This window comes from Ciona robusta, unplaced genomic scaffold, assembly GCF_009617815.1.
Source record: "Ciona robusta unplaced genomic scaffold, ASM961781v2 AP042744.1".
Lineage (NCBI taxonomy): Eukaryota > Metazoa > Chordata > Ascidiacea > Phlebobranchia > Cionidae > Ciona > Ciona robusta.
Window position 1 is genome coordinate 51,937 of NW_028323123.1, and position 21,131 is coordinate 73,067.

The following is a 21,131-nucleotide window of genomic DNA, read 5'->3' on the forward strand; positions in this document are numbered from 1 at the left end:
CAAAATTGTTACGTGTTTAATTGTGATGCGAACTTTTATGTTGCGCAATTACGAGTTTTAAAGTCAAATGTTGCATTATAAACAATATTGTAATGCAGAGAATTAACGTAAGATATTGCGCAATACTGCTGTCAGTTAAACAATGTTACGTCATACGCGGTATTGTGATGTCACTGATGTGCTCCATTCTCGTAACGGGTTACGGTGCTTCTGTATATTCAACGTATCGGCAAATATATGATGATATTTACATGTTAAGTTTTTTAAACACTTAAAAATTAACTGCCAGGCTTATATCTTACCCTTTCCATTAAATGCCGCACACGTTATATGCGTGATTTTACGTGTTTTACATATACCTACTTTCAGCTAACATGGTATAATGTCGCAACCCCTACGTTTTTATAAAATCAACTCCACTGCCAACTACTATAATATATCGTGGTAGGCCATGCCATAGGTCAATGTGAGGTTATGAGAATCTATCTTTCTAACTGATACGGGTAATGGACTCTCATATTAGTGCTGTTCACCTCCCGTTGTTAAATTGATGGATCGCCTCTAAATGTTGCGGGTCTCGTGAAAGTAACTTTTACAGTATACGGAATAAGGGTTGTCGTCGGTATCCGGCACTTGGGTAAAGGAGGTTAACGACTAGCACATACGACAAAGAATAGTAAATTCCAACTAATCGTCAAGTGACAAATGACAATGTTTCACGGTACAACAAATAGGGTATCCACGAGGGAACTTTCCCACGTATTTCATAAAGGCGAGATTGCACAGGTGGCTTTTGATTATTATGTCATAGACAACTATCGCTGAAGGGCAGAGTTTTACATCGATTTTCTTCATTGTTTTCAGTACTGTAGGATAGATTAAATATGAAGCGGTTGAAAGAAACTTGGAAAGATTTGGAAAAGAGAGTTTGTTTTAAGCGTAAAAAGAATCACGAGAAACAAACACTAGTACCAGATGACATTATGGTTCAAAGAATGACAGCCACGCCTCCAGGAAGATTAAACAAGTTTGAACCGTTGGATACAAGAGATTTTGTTCCATTTGCATAGTTCCAAGATTTAAGTATAGCAAACATAAAGTTGGCATGTGAAAAATATTACAATGCCCCTTCAGTTTGGTGTGACATGCTTGCCTCTGACAGAGGACCATCCTGCACCAGGTTGGACCAAATCAAGGAGAAAAGGGAAATTTTATTCGGTTCTTACAAGCTCGTGAAAACAACGAATGCAAAGAAATAACATCCGAACCAAACACGGTGTGCAATCGTCCTTTGACTTTTCATGCACCGAAATCGGTTTCAAATAGCACTTTGCTGAAAGCAGGCCAACTTAAAAAGCAAATTTTTAAAACTGTTCCTACTAAACTGGAGACATTTTCCTTAACCTGTGATGCTTGGATAGTAATCGGCAATGTAACATTGCCAGTATCAAACAACAAATTTGCAAGTGGTGCATTCCGAAATGCGTATGAAGCACATCAGTTACAAACCAAAAAACTTCAACCAGATAATTTAGTTTTAAAACTCTATAAGAATGATGCAGTTGCCACAATTCAAGCAGATATGGGTCTTACTCTTGAAAATCACTGCAGAAAGGTACAAATGCATTCTGTTGCTAAATCTATAGCAGAAAAGTTTTGAAAAAAAGGTGCCTGCTGCTTTTGGTGAAACATTCAAGTATGATGAGACATATTATTCCAACTATACTGAAAATCCTGCCACCATTGAAGCATTTTGTGAAGGATCATTTACCAAATATGTAAACAATGATGGCTCTTGCTCTACACTTACACTGAACACAGAGTTGCAAAAAATGTGAATGCTTGGTTCAATTTAGTTACATATTATCTGAAAAGAAATCTGTTGGATGAACAATTGGATCTGCTTTTTTTGTGCAGGAAATTTGTCAAAAATGGCCATTTCTTACCTTTATGGGAGTCACACATGCAATAAATTCTGTAAAATGATGAATTTGGCAATATTGGAACAAATACAAGAGTAACTTTTTATTTTTTTGATGACTACTGTTCTTTTCACAAAATAAACAACCCAAAAGTTGTTATGTCTGTACATATTAAACAGTAAAAAAACATAGGTACAGAAGGGGTAGAGGTGTTAACAATTACTCAAAAAATTGTGACGTAAATAGCAATACTTTTCAGCTGCATCATTTGATGCAATCAATTCTGGGTTAGGTAAAAGCTCAATGCACCTTTTCTTAAAATCTTTATCAACCCATTCATCTGGAGCACATAACACACCAGATACTTCCGCGATACTCTTAAGATCAGTATGATCAATCATTAAACCTTTGCATGTCGTGCGATAAAATTCAGGGCATTGAAATAGATGGTCATGTATACAAGTCGGTAAATGTATGTATGGCGTATTCGATGACTGTTTCAGTTACTCACCAAAATTTCAAATTCTCTCTATACAATTGGTTCATAAGCATAAAAAAGCAGTTGTCGATCCATCATGCAATGTGGATGGTATTTTCCATTCAGCATCGGCTTCTTCAGTTGAACTTTAAAAAACTTCTCTAACCTTAGGTGAAGTTCCCTTCACCAACATTTAACTTTATTGGTGTTAGATGGTCCATAAATAACACTCTGTTGGATCTTCCAAGTTGCCATGTTTACTTCTTAAAAATGAGTGTATCGTTGCCATTTTACCAGTTTTCGTACCCCTGTCTAGCCTTAATAAACGTGGCATAACATAAGATGCACAAATGTATTCCAGATACTTTTTTCCAATAATTAATGGTTTGGAGTTAGAATAAGTAACAAACCAGAACAAAATTTTCCTGGAAAATGTATCCATTGCACCATATATGCCAAGTGGAAACGTATAATTCTGATAACCACACAGCTTGTCATGTCCATCCATAGAAACTAAATGAAGAGGTCCATCACATTGAAATTGTTGTTTGGGTTTTTTATCCTTTTTCTTTACATTTCTTAAAGCTATTTCTTCAGAATCCTTTTCCATCAAAATATGCTGAACAAGGTGCCTTGGAAGTTTGGAACCAATATATTATAATGACATCGAAGTTTTTGGTTCATTGCTCTATAACCTAGACGAATATCGTCTTTATACGTGTAAACGTCACACACGCGCTACGTCACACACGGCATTGTTCGCCCGTGAATGCCACGTGGTGTGATGCAACCACAAATTCACCAGTCGTTATTTTAATGCGTGTAGTGTACTGTTATTTCGTTCATTGTGTTTTCCTTAACTAATTCATTCCGCAGAGTTGCTCCAATCATTCATTAAGTTAAATATAAATAAACAAACTTTGAAATAGGTTGTACCTTATCGTCTATGATTGGAGCCTACTTATTATGCCGTCAGTAAAATGCCCATACCCAGACTGTGGGTACAAAACTGAAGACGTGACAGATGAACTGCTTGTCGTTCTCCTGAAAATCCACGCGGAAAGCCACTCTAGTGGCCAGGCACAGCCAATGAACGCCGCAAAGACGGAAAAAGTAAAGAGACCAAGTATCAAATCTGCCGGCACCACAGAGGAATGGAATTACTTCACCACCAGATGGGAGGAATATGTCACAGCAACGGGCGTCAGGGGTTCAGACAAAGTAATCCAGCTTTTGGAATGTTGCGACGAAGAACTCCGCAGGGACCTAACACGGAACGCTGGCGGATCTCTAAGCAATAAGAATGAAAAGGACGTTCTTGTGGCCATACACCAACTCGCAGTGAGAAAAGAAAATATCATGGTCGCAAGGTTAAAATTACATCATATGAAACAGGATAGAGACGAACCCATCCGCAGCTACAGTGCCCGACTACGTGGCCAGGCAAGCATCTGTAACTTCACAGTACGGTGCCAAAATTGCGAACATCATGTGAACTACACCGACAACATACTTCGTGACGTTCTATCCAGGGGTATATGCGACAACGATATACAAGCGGCCCTGTTAGGCGATCAGAACCAAGACAAATCGATCAACGAAGTACTTCAATTCATTGAAGCCAAGGAATCGGGCAAACGATCTGCATCTCAGCTGTTCGACACAGACACTGCAGCAGCAACGAGAAGCAGCTACCGCGCCAATCAAACCAGAAACACTCGCATACGAAACGACGCACATCACACTCCAAACGATGACCGATTGTGCGGTTATTGTGGCAACAAAGGACATGGCAAATCGCCCACGAACCTAACAAGACAACAACAGTGTCCAGCCTTTTCGACATTCTGCAATTACTGCGACAAAAAGGGGCATTACGAGACAGTTTGTCGCAGCAAGGCCAGAGTCAGGAACAAACGAAACTCTGAAACGGCCAACGAAGCTGTGGACATTATAAGCTCCACCACTAATCGGCCGTCGTCCAGGGCGAAGAGAAACATATCACTAACCCACCACATATACAACAACCTAAACAAAACGTGGGAGAAACGCCATTCTGACCCCCAGCCAACCATCACGGTCACCGTTGAAGTCGCAATCAACGATTACAACTCACTGGGTCTACATTCCACAATCGGGCACTGTAAATGCATTTTCCGAGCTATAGCGGACACAGGGTGTCAAAGCTGCCTCGGGGGGATGAACCTCGTCCGAAGTCTCGGGCTTACAAGAACCGACTTAGTCCCAGTCACAATGCGCATGCACACGGCCACTAACAAAGGCATCCACGTAATTGGCGCCCTGGTACTACGCATATACGGTCACGGGGGATCCAACATGTCTCTCGAAACACGCCAAATCGTGTATATAACCGACAGTACGGACAAGCTATACCTCAGCAAAGAATCGTGCACTGCTTTAGGTATAATACACAGGCTTCCCCAAAATAGGAGAAGCGATTCGCCCAATAGAAAGCGCCTCCGGTATCATGAACGACCTCGCAGATGAGCCATGCAGTTGCCCCAAACGTTAACTTCCCCCACCACGTCCCACCTCAATGCCTTTCGCACTGACTGAGGAGAATCGCAACAAACTAGAAAAATACTTACTCGATTTCTACAGAGCCAGCACCTTTAACACCTGCCCACACCAACCCCTCCCGCTCATGGAAGGCCCTCCGATACGGCTCATGATCGACCCAGATGCAACACCAACGGCACACCACAAACCCGTACCTGTCCCGCTACACTGGAGAGACAAGGTCAAAGCTGACCTAGATCGGGACGTTGCCCTTAACGTGATCGAACCAGTCCCGATAGGAGAACCCGTAACCTGGTGCCACAGAATGGTCATATGTGCCAAAAAGAATGGAACACCAAGAAGGACCATTGATTTCCAACCACTGAACAAACACGCGATAAGGGAAACACACCATACACAGTCCCCTTTCCAACAAGCACGTTCAGTACCTTCAGGGAAGAAGAAAACGGTCTGCGACGCCTGGAACGGCTACCACAGCGTACCAATCCACCCGGACGACCGTCACTTCACAACCTTTATTACCCCATGGGGCAGATACCGATACAAGACGGCACCCCAGGGCTACATAGCCTCAGGCGACGGCTATACAAGACGTTTCGACAAGATCGTCATGCACATATCGGATGTCACAAAATGCGTTGACGACACACTCCTTTGGGCGGACAACATCGAAGGAAGCTTCCACCAAACAGTCGAATGGCTAGATATATGCGGAAGAAACGGTATCACGCTGAACCCAGACAAATTCCACTTTGCATCAGATGAAGTTGAGTTTGCAGGATTCAACATCACATCGGAACGAGTCAAACCCTGTCAACGCTACTTCAACGCCATCCGAGACTTCCCCGTCCCTAAAAACCTCACTGACGTTCGCTCATGGTTCGGGCTCATTAATCAAGTCTCGTACGCGTTCGCCTGTACAGACAGGATGCTCCCATTCCGCAACCTTCTAAAGCCTAAACAACCGTTCAACTGGACAGAGGAACTACAAAGCCTCTTCGACGAATCAAAACAAGTGATCATCGCCGAGATTAATGAGGGAGTGCAGATTTTCGACAAGAACAAGCCAACATGCCTTGCCACCGATTGGTCCAAGGACGGGAGAGGATTTTGGCTACTCCAGAAGCACTGCCACTGCTCCTCAGAACAACCATTCTGCTGTAAGACCGGATGGAAAATCGTCCTAGTAGGTAGTAGATTTACCCATACAGCCGAATCTCGTTACGCACCCATCGAAGGAGAAGCCCTAGCCGTGGCAGAAGGTCTGGATCGCTCACGATACTTTGTCCTTGGCTGTAAAAACCTTACAATCGCCGTAGACCACAAACCACTGCTAAAAGTGCTCGGAGACCGATCGCTGGAGAACATTCCGAATGCGAGACTGCGCAACCTCAAAGAAAAAACCCTACGCTATAGATTTCGACTATGTCACATAGCTGGCATTCGACATAAAGCAGCAGACGGCCTATCCAGACATCCAACTGGAAAACCAGTCAAAATGGTACTCCCAGACGACATCGCCACCCTCCACCACCAAATAGCCCAAAACGACACTGTTGATCCCGCGGAAATCTTCCTTCCGCGATCCTTCCTTGCGGGTATACGCTTGGCCGCACAACCGCATGCAACATCGATTGATACCGCCCTCGTGACTGCACACACTGCTCTGACCAACGTAAAGGCTGTGACCTGGGAACGCGTAAAACGTGCAACGGCAAGCGATCCAGCACTCAATGAGTTTGTGACGATGATCGAACAAGGGACTGTCCCTGAACTCAAGCATGAACTCCCTGACGAGCTCCGCGAATTCCACAGGTACAAAGAAGACCTACACACGGCGGACGGCGTTCTGCTTTACCGTGACCGGACAGTCATTCCTCAATCACTCAGAAACGAGGTCCTCGATAGTCTCCACGCAGCACACCAGGGCATAACTTCAATGTTATCACGCGCAGAGTCGTCCGTATTCTGGCCGGGAATTACCTCCGCAATCGCCGACACTCGCGAAAAGTGCAGTCAGTGTAACCGAATGGCGCCATCACAGCCAAGTGCACCACCAACCCCACCAACACTCCCCTCTTACCCCTTTCAATACATCTGCGCAGACTATTTTCATTATGCTGGCGCAAACTGCTTGGTCGTGGTCGACAGGTACTCAAATTGGCCTATCGTCACACGTGCAAAGGATGGTGCCAGTGGCTTAGTCACCTGTCTCCGTGATATATTTACCACATATGGAATATGTGATGAACTGACATCAGATGGGGGACCAGAATTTAGCGCATCCGCTACAACAAAATTCCTTAAAGACTGGGGTGTACACCATCGTACCTCATCTGTCGCCTTCCCACACAGTAACTGCAGGGCGGAAATAGGAGTGAAGACTGTCAAACGCATGATCGTCGATAACCACGGCCCCAACGGCAATATCGACACAGACGCGTTCAAACGCGCTATGCTGCAATACCGCAATACCCCAGACAGAGACACCGGCTTCTCCCCAGCGATGTGTATCTTCGGGCGACCAATCAGAGATTTTATCCCCATCTATCCCGGACGGTACCATCCCCATCCAACGTGGCGAAACCTTATTACCGAAAGAGAAGCCGCCCTGCGAAACCGTCACATGAAAGCCCACGAGCGATGGTCCGAACATACCAAGCGCCTGACACCACTCGTTGTGGGCGATACAGTACGGATCCAGAATCAGGTCGGACGATTCCCTAAAAAATGGGACAAATCCGGCAAAATCGTCGAAGTACGACAGTTCGACCAGTATGTGGTACGAATGGACGGCTCCGGTCGGGCAACTGTCCGTAACCGAAAATTTCTCCGCAGGTATCAGCCATACACACCTCTCCCTATGACGACATCGTCGCCATACGCTGATGAACTGATAGATCACCAACAGACCCCCACGACCGAAGCACCGACACCTCAGACACGAACACCGCTGGCATTATCGCGACTAAGACCGCACAACGATCCAGGACTGCGCGAGTCGCCCCACAACCGTGTGAACACGTCACCCCAAACAACGACGGTCTGAACGAATTAGAAACATGACAACGACGATATAAGACATCATCAGTCTTTCGAGTCACCTATCCAAAAGACTTGGGGGGAGGTAGACGAATATCGTCTTTATACGTGTAAACGTCACACACGCGCTACGTCACACACGGCATTGTTCGCCCGTGAATGCCACGTGGTGTGATGCAACCACAAATTCACCAGTCGTTATTTTAATGCGTGTAGTGTACTGTTATTTCGTTCATTGTGTTTTCCTTAACTAATTCATTCCGCAGAGTTGCTCCAATCATTCATTAAGTTAAATATAAATAAACAAACTTTGAAATAGGTTGTACCTTATCGTCTATAACCCAAATGTTTTCCTGTGTTGTAGTTCCTTATCAAACACACATCTTTAAGGGGGTGCCATAGTGTATGTATTTTATATCAAAGAAGCGGAGACGGCGATCCAATGTAGCAATGCTCCATGCGTATTGAGTAAACTTTTTTTGGACTAGAAACAAGATTTCTTTTCGGTTCATATTTTTAGTAACACAATTTTGCAACAACTTTTTTAAATCTAAGTTATGTTGCAACATTATGTTCCAAACTTACAAATCTGGTATTAAATCCTGGGTATATGTGTAAGTTGTATATACGTCATGCTTTATTAGCTTATCTTTAACTATAACGGCTGTTTAGGACTACGAAACCACAGTATGTCTGACCAGTTCTTAAAAAGTAAATAAACAACAGTAAGAGCCTTTCAGTTGATATGGCTATTGGCTAGTCACTAGTCTAGTGACTACATATTACTGCTACGCTTGAATGGCTACTATTTTGTACTAACATAGAAATCGGATTCTGTGGTAGTACTGAAATATATAACCTTGGGATTGATTTGCCGTACATATTCATTGTAGCTGGCCGCACGAAGTCAAGCAGTGACAGTTGAAAATGGAATTGAGGCTTAAATAGTAGTAAATTTCCCAATCCGTTGCACTCATTAGAGCTTTGCCCTTTTGTAATTGATAGCGCTGGGCCATCGCCCATTCAAACAACATGGGATTGATAGCGCTGGGCTACTTGAGAAAAATCAAATTTCATTTTCAAAATCGTTTTTTTTTAATTTAAAAATGAAAATAAAAATGAAATTTAAAATGAAATTTAAAATGTAATTTAAAATGAAATTTAAAACGAAAATAAAAATGAAAATAAAAATGAAATTTAAAATAAAAATGAAATTTAAAATAAAAATGAATTTTTAAATGAAAATAAAAATGAAATTTAAAATGAAATTTAAAATGAATTTTAAAATAAAAATAAAAAGGAAATTTAAAATGGAAAATAAAAAAGAAATTTAAAATGAAAATGAAAATGAAATTTAAAAAACTTTTAAAAATATTTATGTCATTTTTAACATCTAGACATATATTATATGTGGTGACTCGCTGCCGAGACGAGGATAAACCTTTTGTGGAAGTGCGTACGGTTGTGACGTTGTGAGTACGATTGTAGTCCTAGAATGATGTTCGCGAATCCTGTGAGAACGAGTTTGCAGATATAGTCCACAGATGGAGTCCCATATATACGCGTCAAGAATCGGGACAGAAAACGGATTTTGGTAAGAACTAGACTGGTTCGCAGAAATAGTCCGCAGGTGGAGTCATATGGGTCGCGAATCAGGACAAAAATTGGGACTTGGTCAGAAAACTAGAGTCCGAATATGAATAAAGAACTTTACTACCGCGAGCACGTCACTTATGGAAGTACAAGAGTGTTGGGGTAATGGGCCAAGTCTGGCCTAAATCCCAAGTCCTCACGAACCTTATCCATACAGAATAGAATAAAATAGTTTTAAATATCAAATAAGAGATTCGATCTTAATTCGCTTGACTACACAGTAAAACTTACACAAAGTACAGAATGCATTAACGCGGTCGGTTTATTTGGCGCGAAAATAAAGTAATGATTGTTACGTCATAGAGCAAAATGTTGCGTTAGACTTTTTTGTGCAATAAGAACATGGATTTAGCGGGCCAACAAAATGTACAAACACCTGCCGCACAAGCCATATTTTTTGTTATTAAAGGACGAACAACTAAAATATTAGTGTAATTACCCGTACAGAGTAAATGCGGTACCAGGGCGGGTTCGAATACCATGAAAACGGCAATACTTGACTAGGGCGGGCATTATGAACACATCTCGCTAAGTTTAGGGTGCTCGGTAGTGACGTCCTTTCTCACTAAACCTACTTTTGGTATTACGAAGCACCATCTCATTAACTCAAACTCGCAAAATCGCTCGCTAACTAACGTGGAACTCACACCACTCGTTCACAGCGAATTCTTGTATTTTACGCAAAAATATTCCCATAACTAAGTTATGGCCGCCTTATTTGCATTGAAAACTTTGCGTAAACATGTAAATGTCAGAAGGAAAACGATAGAAATGACAGATGTGGAATTAATTTTGGAATATCGTATGCCAAAGGCGGTGGTATAGGCCATTAGGCCTACTGGAATTGTGCCATCTTTTGCACTAAGATTTGAAACCGTAAAGCAGCAGTAAAAGGTGCCTTTCAGTTGAAGAGCAAATTTTAATTTCACTGGAAGTTTTAGCTTCTGGAAGTTTTCAAAATTCAACTTAAGACAACATTAATGTTTCCCTACTTCGTTTCATGGATAGTTTAATTTCAAAGCGTGATCAGTTTATACGAATCTTTTTTCTTGCGTTTTTAACGAATTCTCTCACTTAAACTCGGCGTTGTACGAGGTGTTTGGAGTCGTCTTCATAATACCATTTTTTCAAACGAGTTTCTTGCTCGCTAAGTACTTGCAAAATATTGTTTAGCCAGCTTGTTAACTTAACGAGGGAACAAATGTTCATTGTTAATCTCTCATTACTTCTAAAACCATTTTGTTGTCCCCTAATAAAAAGTGTATATATGTTGTCCCCTTTAAGTTGTATGTTTGTGTCCCCTTTAAACTTCTTAACTTTGTCCCCATTGTTTTTTGTATATATGTTTTCCATGTTTTATTTTATGAGTATATAACCTAAGCTTTGTGGGGTTTTTGAATTCATTTACAATTATGTGCTACTGGTGTCAACATCCTTTTGAACTGAGTGACCTTGAAACTTTCATGGTAGCAGAGGATGGTTGCAACTTTTAAGTACTCTATTTATTAAGTTAATAATGGCACTTTCAAGAAGATCTCCACCAAAATTTGTTGAAAATGATTGCTATGTAGAATGGAGAAGGAAGATATCAATGTGGCAGTTAGTCTCTGATGTTAAAAAATCTGAGCAAGCAATCATTGTAAATCTTTATGCCTTAGAGGGGCACGTCAAGGCTCAGAGGGCCATCTCAAGTTTATCAACTGAAGAGCTGCATTGTGATGGTGGATTGGATATTCTTCTAAACAAATTGGATGAGGCATTTAAAACAGAAAAAGTTGATGAAGCATACAGTGCCTATGTGAGGTTCAATACATTCTCAAGGTCATCTCTGTCTATCAATAACTACATACTTGAATTTGAACATTTGTATAGTAAAATATGTAGCCATGGGATGGAATTATCTGACGCAGTCTTAGCTTTCAAGTTAATGGATGGAGCCAATCTTAGTCATGGTGAACGCCAATTAGCACTCACGTTGGGTGCGGATTTAAAGCTCAAAACTATGAAGTCCTCTCTAAAAAGGGTTTTTGGGAATACTGAAGCTGTTTCATCAAATGTAAAGGAAGAAGTGTTTGAAAATCAATATATGAATAGGAAAAAGACTCCAGTGAATTGGAATAAAAAAGACACACAACGAAAACAGAATCCACGGAACAAGTTTGGAGAAATAACCCGATGCGTTATCTGTGAATCAAAAATGCACTGGGCAACTTCTTGTCCACATCGATCACGACAGGCAAATCTTGTGGAAAATGAAGAAGTTAATCTCATCCTGCTTCTTGAGGAAAAAGGAGAAGACAAAGTTTCGGAGACTCATGGTATATTAGACACGGCGTGCACAAAAACAGTATGTGGAAAGGTTTGGCTTAATAAATTTATCAATTCTATAAGCTTAAGTGAAAGGAAAAAGTTAAAGTTTTTTCCAAGCCACACCCTTTTTAAATTTGGGGATGGAAGAAAAGTAATTTCATCGAAGAGTGTTTTACTTCCAGCCTGCATTGCTGGTAAGCGCTGCCATATTAGTGCAGAGGTTGTTCCTGGGAATTTGCCACTTTTATTAAGTAAAACGTCACTCAAAAAAGCAGGTGCTCAACTAAATTTATCAAATGACACTGTGAGGTTATTCGGAAATGAAATCAAACTCAGTTTATCGAAAAACGGGCATTATTGTATTGATATATTACCAATAAAATCGGCTGACATTTACGACTGCGAGTCTGTTTTGGCTACAACTGATGAGCGTAACTCAATTATTAAATTACATAAACAATTTGGCCACGCGTCTGCTGAAAATTTGGAAAGACTACTGAAAAGTTCAGACAAACTGACACCAGAAAAATCAAAATTAATTCTGGGTGTTGTACAATCATGCGATACATGCCAAAAACACAAAAAAACACCAGCAAGGCCTGTTGTTGGATTGTCTTGGGGGTCAGATTTTAACGAAACTGTCGCCATGGATTTACATGAACTAGAGCCCAATGTTTGGTACTTTCACATGATTGATACATTTACTCGTTTTAGCAACGCATCAGTAATTAGGTCGAAGAGTGCAAATGTTATTGTTAAAACCTTTATGGCTAATTGGATTAGTTTGTTTGGAGCTCCGCAGAAGGTTTTTAGCGATAATGGACGGGAGTTCAACAATGCTGTATTTCATGACATGTGTCACAACTTTAATATCACTGTGGTGACAACAGCATCCTATTCACCATGGAGTAATGGCCTTTGTGAGAGGCATAATCTCACTTTATCCAATATGGTAACAAAAATAAAATATGAAGAAAAATGCAGTTGGGAAACTGCAGTAGCGTGGAGTGTAAGTGCAAAGAATGCACTCGTAAACCGGTTTGGTTTTAGTTCTCACCAGCTTGTTTTTGGCAGAAATATTAATCTACCCACCACCCTTACTGACAAACAACCTGCACTTAATGGACAGGCTGAAAGTTTTGATGTTGGTGCACATCTATCTGCTCTACATGCAGCCAGGAGGGCATTCATTTCTGCCGAATCATCCGAGAAGATTCGAAGAGCTTTGAGGAGACAAACTCGTCAGACCGGTGACAAGTATAACATAGGTGAACTAGTATATTATAAACGTGATGATTCTCCATTGTGGAGAGGCCCAGTAAAGGTTTTGGGTCAAGATGGGGCAGTCATTTTTCTAAGACATGGTGGTCAATATGTAAAGGCACATAGCTGTAGAGTGTCAAGGATAAATGAACACAATAAAGTATATAATCCAATTTCCAAAGATACCACAGAAAAGCCTCCAATTGATCCGTCAATCCAAGAATCCAGCGATGATGAAAGTGATCATGAAGAAAGTGATCATGATGATCAACCAGAAGTTGTTCAACCGGCGCCACAATTAACAAGAACAATAGTACAACAACCACGACTGCGAGCTAATGATAAGGTTCAATTTGTCAATGTAGATGGGGTACAACAGAAAGTTACAATTTTAAGTAGAGCCGGTAAAGCCACAGGAAAGTATAAAAATTCTTACAACGTTGAATATGATTTGCCTAATGAGGTTCGTGGCAAACGTACATGGATTGATTTTTCGAAAGTAACCGGATTGGAACATGTTAATGATGAAACTAATGAACAAATTAATAATGAAACTACACCACAAACTGAAGAATCATTTGTAATAACCAGTGATATTTTTAGTGAAGCAAAAGAGAAAGAACTGTTAAGTTGGAGAGAAAATCAAGTGTTTCAAGAAGTAAAGAACCAAAACCAAAAGTGTGTATCTGTGCGTTGGGTTTGTACCATGAAGAAAAAAGGTGATGATATGGTACCCAAAGCAAGATTGGTTGCAAGAGGCTTCGAAGAGCAAAAACAAAATCTACAAAGAGAATCACCTACCTGTTCTAAAGAAGCTGTGAGAATAATGTTGAGCGTAGCAAAACAGATGAAATGGCGCATGAACAGCATTGATGTAAAGACAGCTTTCTTACAAGGTGAATTAGTTGATCGGGATATTTATTTGAAACCGCCCAATGAGGCCAATTGTCCACCAGATGTTGTTTGGAAGCTTCGCAAATGTGTATATGGGCTGGTCGATGCATCCCGTTTGTGGTATGAGAGAGTGCGACGTTTTATGATAGACGCTGGTGCGAAACCAAGTTCAGGAGATCAAGCAATGTTCATCTATCATATCAATAATGTTCTACAAGGTATGATGTGTGTTTATGTGGATGATATACTGTGGATAGGTAATGATCAATTTAAAACACTCGTGATTGAAAAACTATATAAAACATTTACCATTGGATCGGAAAGCAGCGAAAAGTTTAAATATATCGGCTTAGAAATGAAAGAGACGATAGGACATATAACAGTAGATCAATCCTCTTACATAAAGTTATTGGAACCTATTAATATTAGCGGTTGTCGTCGTGGCAACATGAATAGTGACGTCACAGCTGTTGAAAAGGAGTTGCTTCAAAGGAAAATTGGCCAACTTTTATGGGTAAGCTCACACACTAGACCGGATATATCGTTTGATGTCTGTGTTTTGGCTACAAATTTTAACAAAGCAACTGTAAAAGATATTGTACACTGCAACAAAGTTATTAGAAAGTTACATAACGAAGATCTGAAAATTAAGTTTATGTCTTTAGGTGACGTAGAGAAATTAAAACTTGTTGTGTATTCTGATGCAGCATTTGCCAATTTACATGACGGTGGTAGCCAAGGTGCTTTCCTAATATTTCTTGTTGGAGAAAACAAAAAATGTAACATTTTGTCTTGGCAGTCGAAGAGAATTAAAAGAGTGATTCGAAGTACATTGGCAGCAGAAGCATCTGCAGCATGTGATGCAGTTGAGGCTGCATATTATTTGTCATATATGATTACAGAGTTGTTCTATGGAAAAGGACATGGACCAAAATTACCAATTCACGCCATTACAGACAACAGATCATTGTACGATGCAGTTCATTCCAGGAAGGGGGTTGCTGACAAACGACTGCGAATTGACATTGCAGTCCTTAAAGAAATGATGGAAACAAATAAACTTTTATCAATGGAATGGGTTGAATCGAAAAAACAACTGGCTGATGCATTGACCAAACAAGGCGTTTCATCTATACCGTTGTTTAACGTTTTACGCTATGCATGTTTAACTTAAAAAGAAAAAGAAAAAATACAATGAATTTGTTAATCTCTCATTACTTCTAAAACCATTTTGTTGTCCCCTAATAAAAAGTGTATATATGTTGTCCCCTTTAAGTTGTATGTTTGTGTCCCCTTTAAACTTCTTAACTTTGTCCCCATTGTTTTTTGTATATATGTTTTCCATGTTTTATTTTATGAGTATATAACCTAAGCTTTGTGGGGTTTTTGAATTCATTTACAATTATGTGCTACTGGTGTCAACATCCTTTTGAACTGAGTGACCTTGAAACTTTCATTCATAATGCCCCCCCAGGTAATTAAACCCGAATTTGACCCGATTTCTTATTTTTTTCATTGTCAAAACTTGAATTATACTTACGCATTGTTTATTATTGACTACATCACCGCATGCTCTGCACATTTTAGCAAAGTTTGTTCCCTAAAAGCTTTCATGCGATGCAATCTATTTTATTTTTTTTCTATTTTATATTACAAGGTTTAAGCATAGAACTTATAGTAATATGTGAAAATAAATTTTGGGCACACACATAATCAAGAGCGTAAATAGTAGAAAAAACGACTGGCTGTCGCCCAAATTGCTCACTGTGAGGCACCCGAAATGGCCGGCTGTAGTCATGTAAAAATGTGTGGCGTAAGAAGCATTATTACGTCATGTTTAGAGCAGCGGCTTGCGCAAGGACATGCAACAATGTATTGTTCAGTGCAAGAATAAACAATATAATATTAATAGGCTTATGTTAGCAGATTGTTTATTACAACGTAGTAGCAATTGACACATGGAATTTTACCGTCATAATACCAATTGACGCTTTGATTATTTGCATCATAATAGCGATTGACGCTTTTATTGTTAACCTTGCAAAAGTAAACTAAATGCTCTTGTTTTACGTCTGGGGTTAGTAAAGATTAAAGCAGCTGTATTTTAATAAACGTATACTTTGATATTGGCGTATTTGAATATAATTACACTGGCTTACAATTGTTTTCTCCCAATTACAACAGTTTAATGTTGTTGCAGCAACACGTTTGCTGATCACATTGGGTGTTCCACGAGTACAACATTCTGTACAACGATTGTAAATACATGTTAAAAAGGGTCCTTAAACATTTGTATTGTATTTGGATTTCAATTTTGAGAAAACCCAACGATCTTCTGACCTGCGTAAACATTTCACTTTTGATAAGCGAATGGACAAGATATAATGGATAAGGATCGCAAGGTCAAGCGTAATCTGACCTCCCCTGGTCCCATTATACTTACAAACCAAAGGCATCGCGCATAATATTTCAGTTTGGTAGTAAAATAATTCAAAGATTTTACATTGTTTTTCAAGTCGCATGAATAAAAAATGCTTTAAAGGTTCTTATCGGTCAAGTTTTACAGACACTTCTCATTTTACATAAAGAGTGGAAACCTGATGTAACGACATTTAATTTTCCCTTATCCTAACTAAATATTAAATATGAAATATGCAAATGTAATAAAATTCATTTAAATTTGTTGAATTAAATTTTAAACATAAAAATGCGCTCAAATTTATTTGGGCGCGTGTCCGCTAACGGACGTAAAATGCGCCTATTTACGGCCCTGTCAATAAGTGTTTCTAAAACCTAGTCAGTTGATGTAAAGAGATATGACAGCTACGGTGCAAACACTGGATCTTCCTCATCTGTGTTTTTGTTTTAATGCACATGTTTTATCGCGAAATTAAAAACTGTTCTTTAATTAAAAGTGGCCGTGCACAGGATCCGTTTCCATTCGTATGCGCATACGCGCGTAAAAATGAGGTCGGACGCTTTTCCGACCGCACATAACCCTCAAAGTTGCTTCCCTGGTAATTGGACATGAGGTATATGTCTGCTAGCAAAGCCTAAACCAGCTGATCGATTAGAACAGATTATGAAGTAATTTATGTCATAGTGCCCACAAGTGACGCAACAACGAACAAATTTTTTGGCACTTTTTAAAATGTTTTTTGACCAAACTAAATATTTTTTCAAAAAAAATACCACAGACAGTATTTATTAGGTATAAACTTTCATTTAAAACCAACTTGTATTAGCGTGGTCCGGACACTTTAACCTCTAATCGGCACAAAGTGTGTGAAACAAAACATCCATGTTATATAATTACTGTCGTTACCCCATCATGTGTGAATAAATTAATCTTATTCTGTTTTTTTTGTCATAATATTTAGAAAACATGTAAAGTGGAATAAATCAAGAGGGAATGTTTGGCATCGACTTAGAAGAAGAGAAGTTAATGGCAACCACCTTCGTTTCAATGCGGTATTTCATAATATGTGAGACTACTATTTTAAGGCATAAGATACACTTGAAAAAATTGAAATTGGCAAACATTAACTCTTCTGTGTTTGGTATAATGCTTTTACTTTGTTAAGAAGTAAGAACCATGACTTTGTATTTGTTTTATTTTGTTAAAAATCTCACTGTCATTACAGTTTTTTTCCAGTTATCAGTTTAAAAAACTTTTGTACATTATTGGTTAGGTGGATTGTATCGTAATTGGTGGTAGAGCAATTGTGTTGTAATCTCTTATTGGTAGTTGCTCCACTATCCAACCCATTGGTTACTAATGTTGTCCAAAGTCAGTTGTGAGAGAAAATTACCGCATGTACCACATATGTGAAGCAGACATACGGTTGTCACAGCAATGCAAGCATAAATATGTGTAATGCAATCATCGTATCGAATACCCTTTTTGCATGGTAACTACTACAGGATTGTAAAAGTTGTAAATCCGGACGGTGATCGTTTAATTTTACTGAAAATCCGGATGTATTATGTTTTGCGTGCGTCTGTCACCCAAGCTACCAAATCTTGTTATAAAGCGTATTACTAACACCATCACCACATAGAAACGGTTGTTAAAGCTGCGATCTAATGTTTTATGTTCGTCGCGTGTTCGTAATTATCAGCTTACGAATTCGATCGAGTAACACACATTGCCATGCTGCAATTTGGTCATTGTGCGCTTAACTGTTACGTCTTATTGCAACATAACTATTAACTATGATGTTTCATTACGTAACAATCGGGAGGAATGTGCCCACTGCCCAACGAACCACGAGATCGAAACATCATGTATAAGTGTCACATTTTTACGCTCTGTGCGGGCGTAGGAAATAAAGGAAGACGCATGCGGTAGCATACAATTTAACACATAACAAGCGAAACAATCGTTGTGAATTTATTCTCGTGAAAAATGACGTAATGAAACTCTGGTTCTCATGCAGTGCCAACAAAGATGTTTTTTGGCTTCTGTCCAAGCTCGGCCGGGAAGATACTTTGTAATAATATATTACAATTTGCGTTGGTTCCAATTTACTGAGCGTCGCTCCTCGCTCTTATATTTGCACCAATTAAAATTCACATAAACGCAATTTACCTGCATTTAAAGTTTAAACTATTCTTGGTTGCTGGCCTAAAATATGTCGGGATTTATCAAAGGCATTATGACGTAATCATCGTTACATTTTTAATCCACGATGAACGTGCGTAAAACTTTTCAGTTGTTTCTGCCGATTTGATACGTCGTTTTTATAAATGTAATATCATTTTAAATTCACCGCATAAAGGTTCCTTGTGACATGATTTGTGTCAAAATTAGTATAGTGGGTGTTAGGAAAATGCATTTTTTTAAATGTTTGCACGAACCGTTCCATCATTTTAGCTATTCGCGGTGTTCTCGCAGGGTAACCGATACGATTAAAATAGAGCGCACGTTTATGTCGTCAATAAATACTAAGAAACCAAAGAGTATATTGTTGGCCGAACGTAAGAAAGTTTATTTTAATATAAATAGGATTTATTTCTATTAAAAAAATCCAGACGTGTTTCGACGATCCGGACGGTGACATTATCACTGAAAAAGGGGTATGTTTACAATCCTGAACTACTAACTAGTTACTACCAACCATAGGCGTCGATTTTTTAAGGAAATTCATATTTTTTGGGGTGGTAAAACATTTTAAAACGGCTGCGAAAAACGCGTTGTAAACAAAGAGAAAACATTCGCCCTTCGCGTGTGTGCGTGTACGCGCCCCGCACGTGTGTGCGTGTACGCGCCCGACGCGTGTGCGCGGACGTGTTATCAATAGTTTAAGATAAATAATTTTATTACAGATAAATATTTATCGTAGTGTTTTTCAAGCAGGGTTTTACAAAAACCCCCTTATCAGTGATAATGCCACCGTCCGGATTGTCGAAAAGCGTCCGTATATTTTTAACATAAAAAAATTCTATTTATATTAAAATTAACTTTCTTACGTCTGGCCAACAATATACCTTTTGGTTTCTTAGTTCAGTAATTATTGACGGTATAACGTGCGCTCTATTTTAACCGCATCGGTTACCCTGCGAGAACACCGCGAATAGCTAAAATGACGAAACGTTCGTGCAAACATTAAAAATATGCATTTTCCCAACACCCGCTTTATTACATTGAACACAAATCCTGTCACATGGAACCTTTACATTTATTTAAACGACGTATGTAAATCGGTAGAAACAAATGAAAAGTTTTACGCTCGTTCATCATGGATTATAAATGTAAGAATGACTACTAAGTCAGAATACTTTTGAAAAATTATTAAAATTTTTGAAAACAATTGTTGTTTCAGCGCAAATTGCAACATGATAATACAAAGTATCGTCCTGGCCGAGCTTGGACAGTGGCCAAAAACAAGTCGTTTTTAGGCACCGCGCGAAAATCAGAGTTTCGTAAATACCAATTGCAAGATATCGATTTTACCAATAAAATATGTTATTTAAAATTTGTATACACTTGTTATTTTATAACACTGTTTTAAAATCCAAAAGATTAAACATGTTATATAAATCATATAAGTTATAAAACACAGGCTGCTCGCTAATTCTGCTTTGGTTGCATTTTGTCGTTTTTCACTGGAATAAATTCACAACGATTGCTTCGCTTGTTAGGTATTGAATGTATGCTACCGCATGCGTTTTCTTTTGTTTCCTACACCGGCGCAGAGCGTAAAAATGTGACGCTTATACCCACGATGTTTCGATCTCGTGGCTGGTTGGGCAGTGGGCACATTCCTTCCAATTGTTATGTAATAAAACGTTATAATTAATATTTATGTTGTAATAAGAACTTGTGAAGTAACAATTGAACGCAAAATGTTCATGTTGCAGCAAGGCAAGGTTTGTTACTGGAGAGATTTCGTTACCTGATAATTACAAACACGCGACAAACAAAACAGTAGATCGCTGCTTTCATACGCGCCTAGTATGGGTAGGCGGTGAGGCGACGCCTCCCCGGCATTTACCGTTATGTCGTCAGAAAAACAGGTCGCGTAAGTCTAAACGTCGCATATTTCTCCAACCGAAAAAATGCTTTGACCGTTTTATAGACAACTTTTATTTTCCTTGCACAATGTTAAATGTTCCTTGCAACGAAAACGTATAGTCCATCTCCATTGTTGGACCAGTTATGATGATGGCACAGCAGTTGCTTTTGTTAAGTCTTGTTTAGATTTTACCGCGAATGCAGGTCTCGTATATAGAGCCAGACCGATATTGCCTTTTTCAAACCGATACCGATATTTTGTTAATTTCAGTTGCCGATATCCGATACTTTAATGCACCTAGAAAACTAGACTGATAACTAGACTGATTAAAACCGAAAAATCTGATAAGGCCGATAAAAATCAAACTACAGGCTTAATTATTATAATTAGTTATTAGTGAACTTGTAATTACTTAATTGGTTAGTTTGTAATTGTTTACAAATAAATTTTACCTCCCTTCCATTAAACAAACATTGTATTTATCAGCCAATGCAGTTTATTTGTGTATCA

The 21,131-nt window shown here is 39.3% G+C and overlaps 1 protein-coding gene and 1 pseudogene across 6 annotated transcripts; both read left to right on the forward strand.

The window, feature by feature from the left end:
- Positions 1-884: 884 nt before the first annotated feature.
- On the forward strand, positions 885-3,335 carry LOC149723583 (uncharacterized; annotated as a pseudogene).
- A 6,253-nt stretch (positions 3,336-9,588) lies between these two features.
- LOC149723584 (uncharacterized) lies at positions 9,589-17,574 on the forward strand. Of its 6 annotated transcripts, none has more exons than XM_089893497.1 (4): positions 9,589-14,321; positions 14,457-14,617; positions 15,006-15,577; positions 17,484-17,574. In XM_089893497.1, the coding sequence occupies exons 1-3, from the start codon at positions 11,153-11,155 to the stop codon at positions 15,147-15,149; spliced, it is 3,474 nt and encodes a 1,157-aa protein (XP_089749623.1). In that variant the 5' UTR covers positions 9,589-11,152; the 3' UTR covers positions 15,150-15,577; positions 17,484-17,574. The 6 variants fall into 6 exon arrangements, with proteins under 6 accessions (XP_089749623.1, XP_089749624.1, XP_089749625.1 ...); XM_089893498.1 differs by having other exon boundaries at positions 9,590-14,321; positions 15,060-15,577; XM_089893499.1 differs by lacking the exon at positions 14,457-14,617 and having other exon boundaries at positions 9,590-14,321; positions 15,060-15,577.
- The last annotated feature ends 3,557 nt before the right edge of the window (positions 17,575-21,131 follow it).

What these genes read in the sequence shown, in the direction of transcription:
- LOC149723584 (XM_089893497.1), top strand. Translation starts at nt 11,153, where the DNA reads ATGGCACTTTCAAGAAGATCTCCACCAAAATTTGTTGAAAATGATTGC. An exon ending in TATCAATAATGTTCTACAAG is followed by an intron (nt 14,322 to 14,456) that starts GTATGATGTGTG and finishes ATATCGGCTTAG; the next exon opens with AAATGAAAGAGACGATAGGA. An exon ending in AAATTGGCCAACTTTTATGG is followed by an intron (nt 14,618 to 15,005) that starts GTAAGCTCACAC and finishes ATATGATTACAG; the next exon opens with AGTTGTTCTATGGAAAAGGA.